Source organism: Calliphora vicina, chromosome 3, assembly GCF_958450345.1.
Source record: "Calliphora vicina chromosome 3, idCalVici1.1, whole genome shotgun sequence".
NCBI lineage: Eukaryota > Metazoa > Arthropoda > Insecta > Diptera > Calliphoridae > Calliphora > Calliphora vicina.
In genome coordinates this window covers 85,414,113-85,437,456 of record NC_088782.1, presented here as the reverse complement: position 1 = coordinate 85,437,456, position 23,344 = coordinate 85,414,113, and the positions used below count along the sequence as shown (strand labels likewise).

Here is a 23,344-nt window from a genome sequence, read left to right as displayed (position 1 = left end):
CCAAAAACAACACACTATAATATCATCACCCTAATCATCACATCTTTTAGTGAGCTATAATAAATTATAAATTCATATTATTTTCTTCAAGAATTCATAATATTGTTTTTATTAATAATTTGCGATTAAGGGATACTAAATAGTTATTTACAGAATGTAATATTGATCAAAATTCAAAATGTTTAACAAAAATTAAATTATTATTTGGAATAAAAAAAAATCTTAAAAATAAAGATTTAAAATATTGCAAAAGGGTTTTAACAAATTTTATAATTGTTCTCTTGAAACGCAATTTTATTTTGTTTTAAAATTATTTTTATATATATTTTATGTTTTCAACATAAAATAACCATAGTTTATAATTTTTTTATTTTGGTGATTATTAAATTTTTATAAATTAATTATATTGAAATTAAAGTTTTTAAATTGTGTGAAGAAGAAAACAATGACAGATTCTGATTATTCTATACAGTGGCTAATCATTCGGTTAATGTTTAAATCATATTTGATCATTAACTATTGATGATCAATTGAATTATTATCCACTATACAGAACAAAAAGACAAAACAGTTAATAATAAAAAATGTAAAAATAAAAAGTGGTGACTTACGTATACACTGCTGATGAAAGGCCAGGGCACACTTATGGTACGGTCAGACACAGCTAATATTTGAAGTTTTTCGTCAAATATTTCATTGCTTGAATCTGACCACAAATAAAATTTAGAACAAACAACAAAACAGATGATTTTAGTCAAACAAAATTATTTGTCGGTAAACAAAATATTTTCTTAATGTGAACATAGTGTGACCACTAGCTATATAAATACCTATAAAATGTGTAATTTGATCTTGAAAATCTTTTTAGGGTTAAAGTACTTATTTCGAATTGTAAAGCAATTATTTGAATAAAGTTTTGATGAATTTTGTTATCATATATTGAATTTAATTTTTCACATTTTGTTTGACCAAACTGCTGCGTAAAAGAATCATTAAATATATTTGCCGTGTAGTCACACTATATCAAATATTTTCATGAAATAATTGTTTGATCAAATAGAGCGAAAACAAAACATATTTGCTCAGCATGGCAGAAAAATAAATGGAGAATATTTAAGTATTTTAGGCACTAAATTATATATTTTTAAACATAAATACATATTCAATATTTCTTGAACATTTGTTATTTAAATTATTTTTATTATAAAAATCTCATCAATAAATGAAGTCTTCTTCTTCACATAAAAATCAGTCAGCCTAGAATGACATACTGGGAGAAAAACTAATTGAAGACATGAAGTCTATGTTGCGATTTTTGCATTTTTATGCGATTTTTTTATACGTTTCACATAGTCTGATGTTTGATTATTTTTTATACATAGTACATGGAATTTTTCTATTCACAAAATTTAAAATTGCTCAAATGTATTGAATATTTATTGTATTTGTACAGATTGAATTTAAAATCAAAGAAAATAGTTTAGAGATACATAAATAGTATGATTTGATTGCAATTAAAAATTAATTCTTAAACAGTATGATGTTTAATTTTATTTACTGCAGAAGAAGAATGTGTCTAATAATATTTTTACTTTTCTGATTTTATCATAAAAAATTGTTATTCTAATTCTTTAGATAATACAATTGAATTGCAATTATTTAAAAATTTATGTAAAAAATATAAACATTTCCGTAAAATTTTTTAATATTTGTGAACATGTTCTTATTCTGAATGAATAAAGTTTGGAAAAACTCGTGTTCTATAAATAATATTTAATAAAAAAAATCATTTCAATTATGAATTTCCTTTTTCAACCAAAGTATGACAAGTAGTCTGACTTCTCTATTTTTCAATTGTCGATTAAATATAGTTCAATTCACGTTAATTCTTTAACACACAGAATTTTATAATTTTATTTTAGACTTCTAGCTCATTTTAATTTCCGATCATTGTTAATTTTACCATAGTAATATTCATTTTGTTTGAATAAAGAGATTTTTAGTTCAAAATCCAAACAAAGCCACAACAAATACAATAAAATTCCAAAATTGTTTATTAAGTACAATTATACCTACAAATTTTAAAATAATTTAATTAATAAGCATTTAATAATTATATTATTAAATTGTTCAAACTTGAGTTCTTTTCGCGATTTGTTTTCATTATTTAGCGATTTTTAATTTAAGATATAGCAACACTACTTTTGCGATAACACATGATGCAGCAGCTGTTATTTGACGCTGTTTGATCTTGCAAATGAATTGCAAGATCAAATAAAAAACAAGTAAGAGTGCTATATTCGGCTGTGCCGAATATAGCACAAACAAACAATTAAACAGCAGGTAAACAAAATTTAATTTTTGTTCCAGTTGTTTTTTTTTAATTTTTTGGAAAAAAAATTGTGCCTTTTTTTTGTTTTGTTTTTTGTAAATTTTTTTTTTTTTTAATTTTAATATTTTTTTTTGTTTTTTGAATTTTTTTTTGTGAAAAAAAAATTCGGGTTAAAATTTTTTTCCGATTTTGACCCATTGTAGGTCCATCTTACAATGGTCTTATATACGTCGTTGCAAATGTCTTTGAAATATCCATATTGTCTATATTAATGTCTTACTAATCCAGATATAGGTCAAAAATCGAGGTTGTCTTGGTTTTTTCCTCATATCTCCGCCATTTGTGGACCGATTTTGCTGATTTTAAATAGCAAAATTCTCGAAAGCATATCTGACAGAATTATTGAAGATTTGGATCCCGAAGATATCAGGGGTCTTCAGAAAATTGATTTCAACAGACATACGGACGGACAGACAGACAGACGGACATGGCTTAATCGACTCCGCTATCTATAAGGATCCAGAATATATATACTTTATAGGGTCGGAAATGAAAAATGTAGAAATTACAAACGGAATGACAAACTTATATATACCCTTCTCACGAAGGTGAAGGGTATAATTACACAAAATGGATGAAACTATTTGCTGTTTAGTGGTCACACATTGGTCACATTACAAGAATGTTTTCTTATCGGCAAATAAATTTGTTTGACCAAATTCAGCTTCAAACTAGAAACATAAAATATTTGACGTTTAAATAAAAGTACTGAAATTTCAAAATTCTTTTAATTGTAAAGCAAAATCTACTAATATTTTGATATCTAGAAATGTCTTCTTTATTGATGAAAGAAATTAAAGTTTTTTTGCAGCTTTATTTAATAATTATTTAGAAAAAATATTACCATAAATGTGACCACAAGACAAATATGTTTTCCCTTCGTGTGTTTGATAGTATTTCGGTGTAGTTTGATTAAACAAATATGCCAAATAAATGTGTACAGTGTGACCACAAAATAAACCCATGAATTATTTGATATAGTTTTGATCAAACACATGAAACATCTTGTGTCAAATAATTTGCGTAGTCTGACCCTACCTTTAGAAAGGTGACTGCGATGAAACAGCTGATTATTTTTTTTATTCAGTTTGAATGTCAATTCACTTGTGGTTGTTGTGGCGAAAAATACAACAAACCCAAAAGCAAAAACAACAACAGGCAACTTTGACAGTTCATCTACTTTTTAACAAAAACAAAGTACCTGTTGTTTTTGCATTGTTGTAGTGATGCAGTCACCTTTCTAAGTGTGCCCTGATGAAAGGCCTTCCAACGATGCGGGTGTAGACGGGAAATATTCGATTAGGTTTAGGTAAATTTTTGTTTTATTGTTGCTTTATTTGCATGTTTTTTTTTTCTTTTATTACATTTTCTTTTCTTTCTTTACGTTATTACTTTTTTGCACTGATCTTTTTTCTTCACACTTTCGTTTCATATTTTTGCTACTTAAATGATTTTATTTAGATCACAGTATTCCGCAATGAATAATTAACAAATAAAATTGAATATTTTATTTTTTTAGCAAATTTGTTTTTTGTTATTTCTTTTCAAAAAACCAAATCACATCAATTAAGTCTCCGTACAGACATACTCATAATATAAACTAGCTATTTATGGTCACTTTTCAATACATATTTAAACCTTTTTATACCCTCCACCACCATAAGTGGTGAATGAGAGTATATATAAGTTTGTCATTCCGTGTGTAACATTGAGAAATATTCATCTGAGACCCAACAAAGTATATATATTATTGATCCTTATGAAATTCTAAGTCGATTGAGCCATGTCCGTCCGTCTGTGTAAAACACGCTCACGTCCAAAATACGCAAACAAACTTAGTAGAGTTGCAAGAAAAGTACAGGGACAACCTCAAAAAAAAATTGATAATTTTCACATATTTTTGGACATTTTTTGTAAATATATTGCAGCTAATATTATAAAATTTTGCACTCGTTACTTTTGTGATAACTCTGGTGAAAATTATAAGAATCGGTCAATGATTTCTCCTAGCCCCCATACAAATTTCTTCCCGAAATATGGTCCTATGGTCTATAAATGCCTACAGAATAGGAATATCCATTATTATATTACAAAATTGTTCGTGGATCGGCCCATATTTGACCATAGCCCCCATGTAAAGTACACTTCCGAAAATCTCTTAAATAAGCATAAATGTCTTATAAATGTAGCTATCAAGTTGAAATTCGATATAAATAATCCCCATATACACCAGAATTGCTGTACCTAATTCTATGAAGATCGGCCAATAATTGGTTATAGCTCCCATATAAGGACCACTTCCGAAAAACACAATAACCTACATAAATATCTAAAAAATATCAATATCAAAACAAAATTTCACACACATCCGTAGTTTATATTTAGAAATCATACTACTGGATTTTGTGAATATCGGTCCATATTTGACCATAGCTCCCATATAAGGTCCACTTCGAAAAATCAGTTAAGTACTCATAAATCTCATATAAATACATTTATAATGCTAAAATTCTACAAAAATTATACCAATATATATAGATATCACTGTACCAAATTTTATGCAGATTGGCCGATTGGTCATAGCTCCCCTATAAGGCCCATTTCCGAAAAAAGATATTAACCTTAAAAAATATTAAAAATATATCGATATCAAAATGAAATTACGCACAGATCAGTAATTTGTAACCAGTAATCATACTTCTGGATTTTGTGAATATCGGTTCATATTAAACCATAGCTCCCATATAAGTTCCACTCCCGAAAATCAATAAAATTCTCATAAATTTCATACAAATATAGTTATCAGGTTGAAATTCAAAACAAATTTATTCAATATATACAAAAATCGATGTACCAAATTTTATGATGATAGGCCCATAATTGGTCATAACCTCCATATAAGAACCACTTCAGGAAAACACATTAACCTGCACAAATATCCATAAGAATCTATACTGAACCAAAATTTTACACCGATCAGTAATTTGTATCTAAGAATCGTACTACAAGATTTTTTAAATATTGGTCCATAATTCGGCATAGCTCAATTATGGACCATATAAGGTCCACTCTTGTTAATAGCGTTGTTTATGTGAAATTCTACAAAAATAGCCCTTAAATACTTAGGACCATAATAGGTCATAGCATCCATATATTAAACCAAAATAGTACATCTATCAGTAATTTGTATTCAAAAATCATAATACTGAATTTTGTGAATATTGGTCCATAATTGGCCACAGCTCTCAAATAAATACATAAAAATCACGTAAAAATATTTTATGACAATCGAATCATAATAGGTCATAGCTCCCACATAAGTCCCACAACCAAATATTTTGAAATGAGTCTAAATATATTTGTATACCCTTTTTTTATACTCTGTTTCTTCACTTGAGGTTAAAAGGGAAAAATGTTGATCCAAACGTATTAACTAATTATTAAGTACTAGGACCGCCTGGTGGTCAAAATTAGACTACTAATAACGATGTTATACAGTTACTTTTGAGTACATATATGCAAAGATATTTTTCACGTGTGTGCACAAATGCACGTGTATGTATTTAGATGTGCATAAACATGTTGTTGTTGTTTTTCAAGCAAATTTAAAACGCTTTTTACCACTTTTATGGCAAGAATTTTTTAAAAAAAAATTATATTGTGCACATCAAGAGAAAATAACCTTTTAAGCCATATAAGTTTCATCAATATTTGTGGACAATAACATACTTAAAAGTGTACCAGAAAAAAACGTGTGGCCTTTTTATATATAAGATATAAATTGTTAAATTTCATACGTTCTAATAGGAATTTCAGTTATAAATTGCTGAATTAGAAAACATTTTTTGTACATTTGAAATAAAATATCTTCTGCGTAAACTAGTCTTTCTAACAATTGTTATATTATTTCAGTTTCTATACCATCATATTTAGGTGGAGGGTATTTAAGATTCGGCGCGGCCGAATATAGTACTCTTACTTGTTTATGTTCACTTTTCGAACAAGGGGCTTCCTACGGCTTACTCGACCATTGTATACATTTAGTTTAAGAGCGTTTCTTACAGTTTGGGGGTTTACCGTTAATTCATCACTAGTTTTCAAGTTTCCCGCAATTACACATGTGTTAATTTTTGGATTACCTTCTACAAATCGTACAATTCTTCTCTCTAAGTGGTGGTCTATTTTTCTTGGATGGTCAGTTCTTTGTTTATTTGCCATTGTTCCGGTTTTTTGAACTGTTGAATAACGTACTGAATTTTGAATATTTATTGAATCTGCCTATATCATTAGGCCTAACAATAAGTGATTAAATCTTATAACTAAAATTAAAACTAATTGCTCTCTAAAGAGAGCATTGCTTGATGCATGGACCTCATCTTAGGGGGGTGGTAGATCTCCTCTACAAAGCCTTGATCTGGTTTGGCTCTGTGCGAGAAGCCGAGCAAGCGGATTTGGGTGGGATTGCAGTTTCAGTATATATTTATCGCGGACTTTCTTAAACTCATCCTACACTAGTGGCACTTCCAAGTCCCTGTGGATGTTTTCATTTCTTATGTACCATGGTGCACCCGTCATGGTCCTAAGAATCCTCGACTGGGCCCTCTGTATAAGCTCAATACTGGAATTACTGGCCGTTCCCCACAATTGAATTCCATATGTCCAAATTGGTTTTAAAATGATTTTATACAGGGTGACTTTATAGTCCAGGCTTAACTTTGATTGGTCACTTATTAACCAGTGAAGGCTATATGCTTTTAACTTCATGTGAAGTCTCTTGGTTTCTATATGACGGCGTCAAGTAAGTCTTCTATCTAAGTGAATACCAAGGTATGTAACATAATCGGACTAGGTATATTAACATTGTTAAGTGTGACAGGTGGACAGCATCCCCTCCTCAGTGTGAACGTAACATGTTTGCTTTTTAACTCATTTACACGTATTCTCCATTTGTTTAACCATGTTTCCACACATCTTAAGTAGCCATCTAGTATACTAGATGCTATATATGGGTTTTCATGTGAGCTAATAATTGCGGTGTCATCAGCAAATGTAGAAATAGTCAATTCATCGCTCGTAGGCAAATCAGAGGTGTAAATCAAATAGAGGGTAGGTCCAAGAACACTTCCTTGTGGTACTCCTGCTCCAATCCTATATTATCTTATCACGTAATCATTGTACTTAACTGTAAATATACGGTCCGATAGATAAGATTCCAATAGTTTATGAGTAGATGGTGGCAGCAAACATTTTATTTTATATACCAGGCCTTTGTGCCATACTTTGTCGAAGGCTTGAGCTACATTCAAAAATATAGCTGAACAATATTTCATTAATTCAAAGGATTTTCTTATCTCTCCGGTTATACGATTAACTTGTTCGATTGTTCCGTGGCGTTGCCGGAAACCAAATTGATGAACTGGGATTATATTTTTCTCATTTAAAAATGGTATGATTTTCTTTTGGAACACTTTTTCGAACAGTTTCGATAAGCAAGGAAGCAAGCTTATTGGTCTATAGGAGGATGGTACGGTCAAGTCCTTACCTGGCTTTGGTATCATTATTATCTGAGAAGTTTTCCAATTTGTCGGAAAAACTCCATGTTTAAAGATCGCATTAAATATTGTAGACAGCACAATTATTGCCACCCTCGGTAGGTTTTTAATCATAGTAGGTGTAACAGAATCATTTCCAGGTGATTTTTTTAATATTATATTATTCTTGATTACTTCGTTAATGTCTTCTGGGCTTATATCTAATATGTCATCATTAGATAATGTTGACACAGGTGGCTCTTCAAGTTCAAAAACAGTAGTTGGCGAGTTTGGTTGAATAACTGTACTTAAGTGATCGGCAAATATTTTAGCCTTTTCCTCCGTGCTGCGAGCCCAGGTACCATCAGCTTTCCTTAAAGGGCTTTGCCCCTCTACCGGTGGCTTGATATTTTTCGTTGCTTTCCAAAGGGAAAAATTTGTGTGTTTGGTATTTGTCAAACTTTGAATGTAATTTCTATTTCTGCGATCCTTTTCTAATTGAAGGGCTTTTTTCAGGTTTTTACTAGCAGCAGACAGCCTCTGCTTTGCAGCAGGTGATATATTTTGTTGTCATTTTGCAAGTTAATAATAATTTTCTTTTGAGCTCTTCAAGTTCAAAAACAGTAGTTGGCGAGTTTGGTTGAATAACTGTACTTAAGTGATCGGCAAATATTTTAGCCTTTTCCTCCGTGCTGCGAGCCCAGGTACCATCAGCTTTCCTTAAAGGGCTTTGCCCCTCTACCGGTGGCTTGATATTTTTCGTTGCTTTCCAAAGGGAAAAATTTGTGTGTTTGGTATTTGTCAAACTTTGAATGTAATTTCTATTTCTGCGATCCTTTTCTAATTGAAGGGCTTTTTTCAGGTTTTTACTAGCAGCAGACAGCCTCTGCTTTGCAGCAGGTGATATATTTTGTTGTCATTTTGCAAGTTAATAATAATTTTCTTTCTATCCATTAAAATTTGCTTATTTTTGGATTCCCTGACAACAACAAAGCTGGTCCATTCCATGCACAGCCATTAAAATGAAGCAATTGCTCAGAAAGGAGGACCTACCACATATTAAATGCAATTAAGTTTAATATTGGGGTTCCTTGCCTTAAAACGGTTAACTGTACGGAGACTTTTTTGGTGATAATTTTTGTACAATTATTGGCCCATAATCATAGTCAGAAATAAAGTATATTTTAATAGAAATAAAGTCGTCTTTACTTAAGAGTGGACTTTAGGTCTACCATAGACAAGTTAAAGTATATTTTTGACGTTAAAGTCGACTGTAAATATAAAACAAGCTGAAGTATATTTTAATAGAAATAAAGTCGTCTTTACTTAAGAGTGGACTTTAGGTCTACCATAGACAAGTTAAAGTATATTTTTGACGTTAAAGTCGACTGCAAATATAAAACAAGCTGAAGCTGTTATTAACTCATTTAACAACAGCATCAGCTGTTTGTCGCCATGTAAAACAGTTCTGCAAAAAGTAAAAAAATTAAGTTACAAGAATTTGGCAGAGATTTTGCAATTATTGAACAGTTATCAATAAAATTAGTACCAAAATATTCTAAATATGATATTAATCTTTTCCATTTTTCCACCACAAAAAACTTTTTTTCTTTAGTTGTCCCGGTTACTTTTATTGTTTACCTTTTTTGGTTTTTGTTTTAATTTTCTATGTCAGCTGTTCAGCAGTGCCACTTGTATGTATTTTGTTGCATATTGTATGAAAACATTTTCTACATTTGAGGTGGCACCCAGTTAAAGTCGGTTCAATTTAAAACATACTTTAATTTTGACTATAGTTGGGAAATAATATAAAGCGGGTTTTTAATTTAAAGTTGTTTTTAAAAAGAACCGACTTTAGTGTTTGACTTGATTATAGGCCATTGAATTTATGTAAATTTTTATGTTTTTAAGGAAAATGTTTGTATTTTTTTATGTTGATTTCTAGGTTATAAGATTTTTTATAAAATGAATTAAAAAAAGTTTTAAATATGTATTGAAAAGTGACCATAAATTGCTAGTTTATATTACGAGTATGTCTGTACGGAGACTTAATTGATTCAGTGTAGATTAGCCTATTATGGGTACTTTAATATATGTATATTATTTATATATGTATATAAATATATATTTTTTTCTTAGTTACACTGATGTTTAATTTATAATAAGAGTCGAGCCACTGTGCAATGTTGTTAAACCGTTAACATATATTATTTTTTTCTTAGATTATTTTGATAATTATGAATATATATTTTTTTTTCTTTACTTTTACTCATTATTTTTATTATTCAACACTACCAATATTTTCTTTTTTCAATAGTTTTAACACTATTTTCTTTCGATCATTTCTATTTTATAAATGTAAATTAATTTTAGCTTTGCTTTAAATATTTTCTGGTTGAGTGTACCACTTTCACTACATTACTGAGTAGTCGCAATCAGCGTTACCGTTGTGCGACTAAAGTCGCATTTTGACTCTTTTTCAGCTACCGTGCCACTTTTTGTGTACCTTTCCTATAATGAACTAAATCTGCCACTTTGTCAGATTTTTGAGCCTTTTTGACCCCTTTTTGGTTTGTCCACATACTTAAAAATATGAACAAATTAAATACAAATTTTCAAAGCGAATTATCATCGCAAATAATATATCTCGTTTCTAGAACAATAAATATAGAAGAAATTAATTTTATGGGCGATTCACGCGTTAAAAAACTACTAAAAATATATATTGGACATGAGGCAGAAATGGAGATATGTTCCGTAAAGCTTTCTTGTAGTATTGTTGTTTTTATAAAACAATAGTTTTGACTTACCTGCCTTTCACTTAAGAGCATTTTGCATATAAGTGCACAAAACTTGTGTTTTGTATATTTATTTACCAAACTCCATATAAATTAGTTAATATAAGTGCATTGTTCATACCTGCACATTTAAGATAAGTGCATAATACTTTTGGAAGCTATAACTGGTTTTCATGAAAAAAATTTCATTTAGCTGCTTAATATTAAATTAAATCAAAACAAAATAAGAAAAATACGATTTTGAATAAAAAATTGTGTTTGTAAACTTCTTAATAATTTTAAAAGTAGCTAAAATACCAAATTTGTCGTTATTTTTAAAGGGAAACATCACAAAACTTCATGTAAATTATTTGTCGTTAGCTGCTTTTTTGGGCAGTAAACTGTAAATGCACTTACCAGCATCAATGAGCCGGTAAGTGCATTAAGGTTAACTGCATTTTTAACTTACCTGCACAAAATATCGTGCAAAGTTGGTTGTGCAGGTAAGTCAAAATTACTGTATATGTATTACATTTTTATCACAAACTTTGTAAAGAAATAATTTTAAGAATTGAAATAAATAATAAAGAGCTTTCAGTTTTATTTCATTCCAATAAGTAAATAAACTATAATGAATTGATTTCGGTGTTGATCCTTAATAATTTTTAAGGATTTTTAAAAACTTTTTAAATTAATTAATTTATAATTTAAAAAACACGAATTTAGATTGGGACACTTTTAAATAAAAACAACCGAAAGGTTTAGGATTCAATTTGCAAGTAAATTATGTATTTATTATATGTAAAACTTAAACCTATTTATGTTCAACAAACCCGTTACAGCTAACATATTAAGCTGTAAGGGTTTACTACATATCTTAAAGCTAAAGGTTAATATAAATGAACTTAAATAATAGGGTAGTGTGCTATTTATTATTATTATCAAATTCATTTATTTATTTATATATTTATTTAAAAAATGTAAAAAAAATATATTTATATGAAAAATATATAAAAAACATTGTGGCCCAACATTCGGAATACAATGATATAATAAATGACCCAGATACTAATTTAGAGAAGAAGAATACATGAAGAATTTCGACACAGAATAGGAAATTTCAAAAATAGGCTTAATAATAATTTAAATTAATTATATGCATTAGCTACGTACGTAGTGCAAAGAGTTTTTTCAAAATTAACTTTAATGAAAAATAAATTGGCTAAAAGTGGACACATGTGAGTCCATGCTTTCAGCACAAAATTTATTGAATGAAGATTTGGAAAACTGGGTGCCAAGTGATGAGCTTATCAAGAAGTATGCGTATAATATAAACAAATTTTTAAGATTTTGTAAATAATATGATCAAAATTAAATATATCACAATTCCGAAAATTAGATAAATGTATACATTATATAAACATTTAAACGATTTTTATTTTGTTTATTTTTAATTACACTGTACAACACAAAAAAAGTTACAATGTCCGACCAATAAATTTTGATAGAGGAGAAAAAAAAAGACATGTGTATCGGCGTTTTGAAAGTTTACATCTTAATTTCATTTCACTGCGGCAGTTATGCCATGTTTTGTTGCTGATGCGTGATCAGCTGTTGCAGATGCGTGATCAGCTGTTGCAGATGCGTGATCAGCTGTTGCAGATGCTTTGCTACTGCGCAACAACTGCACAGAGTTTGCTTTTTAGAACGTTCTGCAAAATTTTCGGCTTATTTGTTCCTTTGTTATTTCAAAGTCCGGTTTAATTTTTGACAGCACCTTTCCTCACAAGATTTTTAATTTTTTAATATTAAACGTAAAATCTTCCTCGGAACTGTAAATATGATTTTTTATTTTAATTTGTACTAACAATTATTGTTTAATACCACTACATACTTTTCCATTTTGCCACAATGTAAAATTTTCTTTTATTTTAGATTTGTTCAACAAAATATTCTATGTGTCTTTTTTGTCCTTCTTTTAAAAAAAGAGCAAAAAACACAATTAAAACAGGGATTTAAGGGTTAAAGGGGCAAGAATATTATCCGTGAAATTTTACTATAAGTCCCTGAATACACCAAAACGGAAAATTCAACCATAAAGTCAGAAATAAGACACAACAAAAGAGAGCCTAGGGTTAATTTCGCTTTTTTAAGAATTTAGTTTTAAAGTACCCCAACAATTTAGCATGAATAAAAAAATAGTTCAAATTTAACTGAAAATCACTAATATCTCTATTATATTACCTTCGATAGCAAATTTGGATAGGAAGTATGCTTTGGAATTTATAGCGTTCTTCAATGTTTGATGAAATTTTTTACAAAAATTCAACTAAAATTTATTTTTTAAATTCCCATATGGATTACATTGAGATCAACAGAATCTGATGAGCATGGTGAACAATTCCATCAGACATGCGCACCCATTGAAGAACGCTTATAGCTGAAATATGCTGGACATTGTATGACAATGAAGTGGAATTGCCTAGAGCTAAAAAATGTAATTAATTAATACTTCCTATCCAAATTTGCTATCGAAGGTAAAATAATAGAGATATTAGTGATTTTTTAGGTAAATTTTAACTATTTTTTTGTTGTGTCTTATTTCTGACTTTCTGGTTGAATTTTCCGTTTTGATGTATTCAGGGACTTGTAGTAAAATTTCACGGATTTTTGCGGAACATTTTAACCCCTTAAATCCCTGTGGTGTCTTTTGCTCTTTTTTAAAAGAAGGACAAAAAATACCAATGCCTTGAGTATTTAGAGGGTTAACATTTTCTACAAAAAGGTTCCCTGTAGCATTTTACTTAAATTTGCTGAACACATTTTTTACCTAAAATGTAAGGATCACATGGTTTCTTATGCCGATTAACAATAAGAATTTGCCAAAGTTGGGAAACTTTACTCCCCCCTCAAATGAAATTCAGATGTAAACTTTCAAAACGCCGATACACGTGTCATTTTTTTTGGCTCCTCTATCAAAATTTATTGATCGGATCTTGTAATTTTGGAAAAAATTTGATTTTGTTGTATAGTGCTATGAACCGATCATCATAAAATTAAGTGATATGATTTCCGTATATATAAAACTTATTTGGAGTGAAATTTGTGTAGATACCTTGTATATGAATTAAACATTTATGACCGATAATATCCAATTTCAAGATGATTTGGGCTAGATGAAATAATGGACCGATTTCGTCCAGTTTCAAAAGGCTTAGTCCTTGGGCCGAAAAAATTGTATGTACCAAACTTTACCGGAATATCTTCGGCTCAGAAAGTGATTCTGAGTCGATCAGTATACTTTTAGGTGAGTGTTACGCATTATACCCTCCCCACTAAATATATTGACTTATTAAAGATCAGTATATGTATACGAACATTTGTTTTCGTCCTTCCAAGTAAATCTTTTGGTGGTGGGTATTTTTATAATATAATGGATAGTTTTTTATGTTTTGTAACATTATTTTATCGAAAAGGTGATGACTGGAAAAAATTCGACGTTTGGGATAAATTGGCTGGCAACAAAATTAACTTTCTATAAACATTTAGGCAAAAACGGGTTTACTGGATTTTAATTCAAAATATATATTTTCCATTTTTAAGATATGGGTGATGAAGAAGATCCATGGGCAATCGATGAGTCGACAGAAACAAATGAACCTCAGACGGAAACATCACAACAAGATACATTAGCTAGTCAAACAGAAGGGGTTACATCTGATCAAACGGACAATAAAGAAAACGCAGAAGATGATTTGGCACCACCACCACCACCTCCAGAAGATGATGGTTATAGAAAACCGGTTCAATTGTATAGACATTGGGTTAGGTAAATATAATTCAAAAATTACAAACCAGTTTAACAAAATTAAAAAAATGCATTTTAGGCCAAAATTCCTCCAATACAAATACATGTATAACTATAGAACAAATTATTATGATGATGTTATTGATTACTTAGATAAAAAACAAGTTGGAGTACCAAGAGATATACCAAGAGCTCAAACTTGGGCGGAACGTGTTTTAAGAACCAGTTATTCCAGGTTAGTATTTAAATATGCATAAGTTCAATTAAAAATACTTTAATGTATCAAATAGATAAAGTAACTATGGTCGAGTTTAAGTTTTGAATTTGGACCTTATGACCCCACCAGGAGCGGGACCAGGGGTTCCCAAAGTATGACACCTCGGGTATGTTCAATATTTAAAAGGATCCCATTTCTTCGTTTGTGTTCCGATTAAAAAAAATAACACATACAGAATCTCCTCGTCGAGCACTATATAAAACCTCGTAGCTATCAATTATCTCTTATAGCTTAGGAGATATTCGCATTTGAAAATATAATTTTCAACATTTTTATCCACCCTACGCCAGTTTTTTGGTGACCGCGGTTCCAAATATTCTCCGATTTTATCCATTTTTTTCTTTTATAGGATTAACAATAGATCTATATATCAAATAAAGAAAGAAATGTTTAAAAATCATGACTGAGTCCAAAGTTACATGCATTTGAATATAAAAAAATTAAAAAAGGCGATTTTTCGCAATTTTATTTGGGAAAAAAGTACTTTTATTCTTTTTAAGTTATCTAAAAATTTTCTAAGAAGATGTATAATAAATTTGTACTTTTTGAAAAGCTAACTTCACGCCAAATATTTTAAATGAAAAAAACATTTATAATTTTTGATACTGACGGGATCAGGTCCATTCAAAAAATGCCTATTTTTTATGTAAAATTCAACTTTAGGGCAAAAATTCTCAAATCGCATACTCAATATCAAAATATAGTTACCTATTTTAGATGGCCCAATAAGTTCTTAATTATTTTGTAAAGGGTTCCGATAACCCCGCCCCTATTATGGATATTATAGCCAAAAAACGAAAAAATCTCATTTTTGGGATTTTTCATGATTTTTTTGGGTATTGCGGGATACTTGATTACAAATTTAAAAATTTGTTTTTACTTTTCCATTTTAAATAGAAAAATCTACAAACTGTGAAATTTCATTAAAAAATATTCATAAATAAAAATTTTATTTCAATTTGAAAAATTTTTATCTATGCAAAATTCAATAAAAAGCATTTTTTGTCATATTTTTCAAAAAGTATTCCATGAATTTTAATATTCAAAAGTTATACACATTTTTGAAAAGTAGACAAAATCCTCTATCCATTGATATATAACATGTCTACCTTATGTTTTTTACGTGTCAAATAAATTAGGAAAAACTAAACAAGTCGCTGAGAATTTACCTCGGCGTAAGGGTTTAGAAGTTACTGATTTATTTCCCTTTTTTTTATTCTCACTGTGCGCAGTAGGGTAACTAGAATTTTTTTACAAAAAATAAGTGAAAAATGTCTGCTTTTTCTGAACCGCTACGTCCTACTTCTGTACCCTTTTGGACTGCATATGTTGACAAATATATTTTTAATTTATTCGAAATTTTTTTTTTTTTGTTATTCTTTATTGAATCTTTCTTTTAAGAATTTTACAATAAGTAATAAAATCTTAACCTAAACTAAAACTAATGTTGTTATTGCCGCTTCAATGTCCAACATGAGTGCTCGTTAAATGATTATCTGGCCAGATCCAGTGTTTCCAATCGCCTCAGTCGTATATGACCCTCAAATAACAGTTTAAACTGGAGAGTTTCATCTCCTCGCATATTATGGGCACATTGAGATCCCTATGGATATTACTATTGCGAATATACCACTGGCGCCTGTTATTGTCCTTAACAATGCTGACTGCTTTCTTAGCAATTTTTCAACGTTAGAGGAGTACGCTGTTCCCCATAGCTGAATGCCGTATAGCCATATCGGTTTTATAATTGTTTTGTACAAAAACACTTTGTATTCCAAGTCTAGAGTAGACCGTGGGACAATTAGCCAGTACAAATGAAATGACTTTAATTTTATTTCTGTAAACTTGGTTCTTATTAAACGGCGATCAAGATGGATACCGAGATATCTTACATGACTCTGTTCTGGAATTTTGATATTATTTATCTGTGAAGAAGGGCAACTTTCTCGTCTTAGAGTAGTAAGTAAGTAACGTGAATATATTTTGTTGCGCTTACCTTAATTTTTAATTTGTCGTAAGCATATCTACTGTAATTTTTAAGCAGTTTATGTACATTCGGAGGTAGTAATCTAGTAATTTTGTGTATTAGTCCACCGTTCCAGACTTTATCGATGTCTTGAAATATTTCAATAAATAATGCAGAGCAATACTGGTATGTTTGCTCTCGAAGGTTTTCCGAATAAGTGTAGTTATCCAAATTACTTGTTCGATAGTACTATGCTTCCTTCTGAAACCAAATTGATGGTCAGGAATAATGCAATTTTCGTCAAGGTGCACAGTTGGGCAGATTACTTATCATCGTGGTAGTAATTTTATCTATACCAGGTGATTTTCCAGCCTTTTTATACCCTTCATCTTCGTGAGAAGGGTATATATAAGTTTGTCATTCCGTTTGTAATTTCTACATTTTTCATTTCCGACCCTATAAAGTATATATATTCTGGATCCTTATATATAGCGGAGTCGATTAAGCCATGTCCGTCTGTCTGACCGTCTGTCTGTCTGTTGAAATCAATTTTCTGAAGACCCCAGATATCTTCGGGATCCAAATCTTCAATAATTCTGTCAGACATGCTTTCGAGAATTTTGCTATTTAAAATCAGCAAAATCGGTCCACAAATGGCTGAGATATGAGGAAAAAACCAAGACAACCTCGACTTTTGACCTTTATCTGGATTACTAAATCATTAATATAGACAATATGGATATCTAATGATAGATATTTCAAAGACATTTGCAACGTATATAAGACCATAGTAAGTTGGAAAAAAAATTTTAAAGACAAAAAAAAAATTTTTTTAAAATTTAAAAAAAATTTTAAAATTTAAAAAAAAAAATGTTAAAAATTTAAAAAAAAAAATGTTAAAAATTTAAAATAACAATCGAAAAAAAATTTTTTCCAAAAAATTAAAAAATTCAATTTTGTTTACCTAAAAATATTTAAAATTTTAAGGTATAATTTGGTGAAGGGTATATAAGATTCGGCACAGCCGAATATAGCACTCTTACTTGTTTTATTATTATATTGTTTATTTCAATGAAAATTACATATATGACAAAAATAGTTTAATGCCTCAGCACCAATATTGGCAATTAAGAGGCTAAAAGGCAACTAGTGTTATTTCATTATATACATAAAAATATTAGTTATTTACAGGTTTTTTTTTATTATTTTACAATGAAAATAAAATGTATATTACAAAAATTACTCAAGAAGTGTTTCGAGGTTGGTTAGCAAAAATTTTTTTAATTTTCTTTTAAATGTTGACAACAATTCAATGGTTTTCGAAAAATTTGGTAAATCATTATATACATTTGGACCAGCAAAACAAATACGCTGCTTTGATAGTTCAAGGCGACATCTAGATGTAGACAAATTTTGGCTTTGTCTTGTTATCCTATGTGTAATTTGAACATTCTGTTGGAATAGAACTGAGGAATTTCCAAGACTTTTAATGGATTTAAAAACAAACATCATTATTTGCATTTTATACAATGCTCTTATAGGTAAAACGTTTATAGCATAGTTCTTAAAAACATCCAAAGTATGATATCTGATTGGCATATTAAAAACTAACTTCAAAGACTTGTTTTACGCCGATTGTAAGCTCTTCAGCGAAGCATTATTCTTAAACCCATATATTATAGGAAGGTAAGTTAAATGGCTATGTATCAAACTCTGATATATTAGCATCTTCGTTTTAACGTCAAATTTATGTTTAAATTTATATAAAACACCAATAGCAGAAGAAATTTTTGATTTAATGGAGTCAATATGATTATCCCATTGTAAATTACTACAAAAGAACAAGCCTAAATATCGTATGGTATTGATTTCTTGGATTAATACACCATCAATATGAACTGCAACTGTTTCATCATTCTTTAAAATGTATGGTCTGAACCTAATAAACTTGGTCTTATCAGCATTTAAAACATGCTTGTTAAGTCTTATATATTCTGCTAATATTGCTGAATCATATTCTACATGAGTTTTTAATACTTGCGTATACTTATAACGATATAGTAAGCAAATATCATCTGCAAACATGAACAGTTTACCACATTGAACAAAAGTGGCCCATGCACACTACCTTGAGGTACGCCACATTTAACAGATAATAACGATCTTTTGGCTTCTCCATTTTTTAAATAATCTTTTAATAGCTTAATAGAGTTATTAGACATACCAATTATTGCCAACTTTTTAATCAAAATGTTGTGATTAACTAGATCAAAAGCTTTTGACAAATATAATCAACAATATTCACAACCGCTTCTTCTGTACCAGAACCTTTACAGAATCCAAATTGGCGTTCAAATAAGCTTCTATTTTTTTCTAAATATTCAGATAACTGATTAAAAATTATTTTTTCAAGTACTTTATCTACAATAGATAAAACAGACACTGGTCGAAACATATTTACATTATTAGAACCCAATACTTTGGGTATTGGTACAATTTTATGAATTTTTAAAATACTAGGATATTCACCAATCTCAATAATCTTACCAAACATAACCGAAATTATATCTGCAATTTTGTTTTTCTTGCATAATAGCATTTTAGGTGTTATTCTATCATAGCCAGAACTCCTATTCATTGATATTGTACTTAAAATATCTTCAACACATTTTTTATTAATTTTAGAAAGATTACAGGTTGTTCTAAGGGGTGTTAACGTTCCAAAATTGTTAATATTGTCACTTGAATGTGGTATGTTATGTGGTATGTTACTACTTAGGTTCTCTATAGTATCAAAAAAGAACTGATTGAAAACCATGACTTTATCCGTATCATTTGTTATGAAGTTACCATCAGTTGTGTAGCTTGAGGATTTCTTCCCAGCACTTTTTTTCGCAATTTTATTTGGGAAAAAAGTACTTTTATTCTTTTTAAGTTATCTAAAAATTTTCTAAGAAGATGTATAATAAATTTGTACTTTTTGAAAAGCTAACTTCACGCCAAATATTTTAAATGAAAAAAACATTTATAATTTTTGATACTGACGGGATCAGGTCCATTCAAAAAATGCCTATTTTTTATGTAAAATTCAACTTTAGGGCAAAAATTCTCAAATCGCATACTCAATATCAAAATATAGTTACCTATTTTAGATGGCCCAATAAGTTCTTAATTATTTTGTAAAGGGTTCCGATAACCCCGCCCCTATTATGGATATTATAGCCAAAAAACGAAAAAATCTCATTTTTGGGATTTTTCATGATTTTTTTGGGTATTGCGGGATACTTGATTACAAATTTAAAAATTTGTTTTTACTTTTCCATTTTAAATAGAAAAATCTACAAACTGTGAAATTTCATTAAAAAATATTCATAAATAAAAATTTTATTTCAATTTGAAAAATTTTTATCTATGCAAAATTCAATAAAAAGCATTTTTTGTCATATTTTTCAAAAAGTATTCCATGAATTTTAATATTCAAAAGTTATACACATTTTTGAAAAGTAGACAAAATCCTCTATCCATTGATATATAACATGTCTACCTTATGTTTTTTACGTGTCAAATAAATTAGGAAAAACTAAACAAGTCGCTGAGAATTTACCTCGGCGTAAGGGTTTAGAAGTTACTGATTTATTTCCCTTTTTTTTATTCTCACTGTGCGCAGTAGGGTAACTAGAATTTTTTTACAAAAAATAAGTGAAAAATGTCTGCTTTTTCTGAACCGCTACGTCCTACTTCTGTACCCTTTTGGACTGCATATGTTGACAAATATATTTTTAATTTATTCGAAATTTTTTTTTTTTTGTTATTCTTTATTGAATCTTTCTTTTAAGAATTTTACAATAAGTAATAAAATCTTAACCTAAACTAAAACTAATGTTGTTATTGCCGCTTCAATGTCCAACATGAGTGCTCGTTAAATGATTATCTGGCCAGATCCAGTGTTTCCAATCGCCTCAGTCGTATATGACCCTCAAATAACAGTTTAAACTGGAGAGTTTCATCTCCTCGCATATTATGGGCACATTGAGATCCCTATGGATATTACTATTGCGAATATACCACTGGCGCCTGTTATTGTCCTTAACAATGCTGACTGCTTTCTTAGCAATTTTTCAACGTTAGAGGAGTACGCTGTTCCCCATAGCTGAATGCCGTATAGCCATATCGGTTTTATAATTGTTTTGTACAAAAACACTTTGTATTCCAAGTCTAGAGTAGACCGTGGGACAATTAGCCAGTACAAATGAAATGACTTTAATTTTATTTCTGTAAACTTGGTTCTTATTAAACGGCGATCAAGATGGATACCGAGATATCTTACATGACTCTGTTCTGGAATTTTGATATTATTTATCTGTGAAGAAGGGCAACTTTCTCGTCTTAGAGTAGTAAGTAAGTAACGTGAATATATTTTGTTGCGCTTACCTTAATTTTTAATTTGTCGTAAGCATATCTACTGTAATTTTTAAGCAGTTTATGTACATTCGGAGGTAGTAATCTAGTAATTTTGTGTATTAGTCCACCGTTCCAGACTTTATCGATGTCTTGAAATATTTCAATAAATAATGCAGAGCAATACTGGTATGTTTGCTCTCGAAGGTTTTCCGAATAAGTGTAGTTATCCAAATTACTTGTTCGATAGTACTATGCTTCCTTCTGAAACCAAATTGATGGTCAGGAATAATGCAATTTTCGTCAAGGTGCACAGTTGGGCAGATTACTTATCATCGTGGTAGTAATTTTATCTATACCAGGTGATTTTCCAGCCTTTTTATACCCTTCATCTTCGTGAGAAGGGTATATATAAGTTTGTCATTCCGTTTGTAATTTCTACATTTTTCATTTCCGACCCTATAAAGTATATATATTCTGGATCCTTATATATAGCGGAGTCGATTAAGCCATGTCCGTCTGTCTGACCGTCTGTCTGTCTGTTGAAATCAATTTTCTGAAGACCCCAGATATCTTCGGGATCCAAATCTTCAATAATTCTGTCAGACATGCTTTCGAGAATTTTGCTATTTAAAATCAGCAAAATCGGTCCACAAATGGCTGAGATATGAGGAAAAAACCAAGACAACCTCGACTTTTGACCTTTATCTGGATTACTAAATCATTAATATAGACAATATGGATATCTAATGATAGATATTTCAAAGACATTTGCAACGTATATAAGACCATAGTAAGTTGGAAAAAAAATTTTAAAGACAAAAAAAAAATTTTTTTAAAATTTAAAAAAAATTTTAAAATTTAAAAAAAAAAATGTTAAAAATTTAAAAAAAAAAATGTTAAAAATTTAAAATAACAATCGAAAAAAAATTTTTTCCAAAAAATTAAAAAATTCAATTTTGTTTACCTAAAAATATTTAAAATTTTAAGGTATAATTTGGTGAAGGGTATATAAGATTCGGCACAGCCGAATATAGCACTCTTACTTGTTTTATTATTATATTGTTTATTTCAATGAAAATTACATATATGACAAAAATAGTTTAATGCCTCAGCACCAATATTGGCAATTAAGAGGCTAAAAGGCAACTAGTGTTATTTCATTATATACATAAAAATATTAGTTATTTACAGGTTTTTTTTTATTATTTTACAATGAAAATAAAATGTATATTACAAAAATTACTCAAGAAGTGTTTCGAGGTTGGTTAGCAAAAATTTTTTTAATTTTCTTTTAAATGTTGACAACAATTCAATGGTTTTCGAAAAATTTGGTAAATCATTATATACATTTGGACCAGCAAAACAAATACGCTGCTTTGATAGTTCAAGGCGACATCTAGATGTAGACAAATTTTGGCTTTGTCTTGTTATCCTATGTGTAATTTGAACATTCTGTTGGAATAGAACTGAGGAATTTCCAAGACTTTTAATGGATTTAAAAACAAACATCATTATTTGCATTTTATACAATGCTCTTATAGGTAAAACGTTTATAGCATAGTTCTTAAAAACATCCAAAGTATGATATCTGATTGGCATATTAAAAACTAACTTCAAAGACTTGTTTTACGCCGATTGTAAGCTCTTCAGCGAAGCATTATTCTTAAACCCATATATTATAGGAAGGTAAGTTAAATGGCTATGTATCAAACTCTGATATATTAGCATCTTCGTTTTAACGTCAAATTTATGTTTAAATTTATATAAAACACCAATAGCAGAAGAAATTTTTGATTTAATGGAGTCAATATGATTATCCCATTGTAAATTACTACAAAAGAACAAGCCTAAATATCGTATGGTATTGATTTCTTGGATTAATACACCATCAATATGAACTGCAACTGTTTCATCATTCTTTAAAATGTATGGTCTGAACCTAATAAACTTGGTCTTATCAGCATTTAAAACATGCTTGTTAAGTCTTATATATTCTGCTAATATTGCTGAATCATATTCTACATGAGTTTTTAATACTTGCGTATACTTATAACGATATAGTAAGCAAATATCATCTGCAAACATGAACAGTTTACCACATTGAACAAAAGTGGCCCATGCACACTACCTTGAGGTACGCCACATTTAACAGATAATAACGATCTTTTGGCTTCTCCATTTTTTAAATAATC

The 23,344-nt window shown here is 29.5% G+C and overlaps 1 protein-coding gene across 1 annotated transcript in view; it reads left to right on the top strand.

Moving 5' to 3' along the window:
* The window catches only part of fln (flightin), a 136,533-nt gene that overhangs the window by 41,452 nt on the left and 71,737 nt on the right, over window positions 1–23,344 (top strand). Inside the window, exons 2-3 of the mRNA XM_065505443.1 lie at window positions 14,304–14,529; window positions 14,588–14,743. Coding sequence (XP_065361515.1) covers window positions 14,306–14,529; window positions 14,588–14,743 — 380 coding nt within the window. The 5' untranslated portion in view covers window positions 14,304–14,305. The remainder of the gene's footprint in view (window positions 1–14,303; window positions 14,530–14,587; window positions 14,744–23,344) is intronic.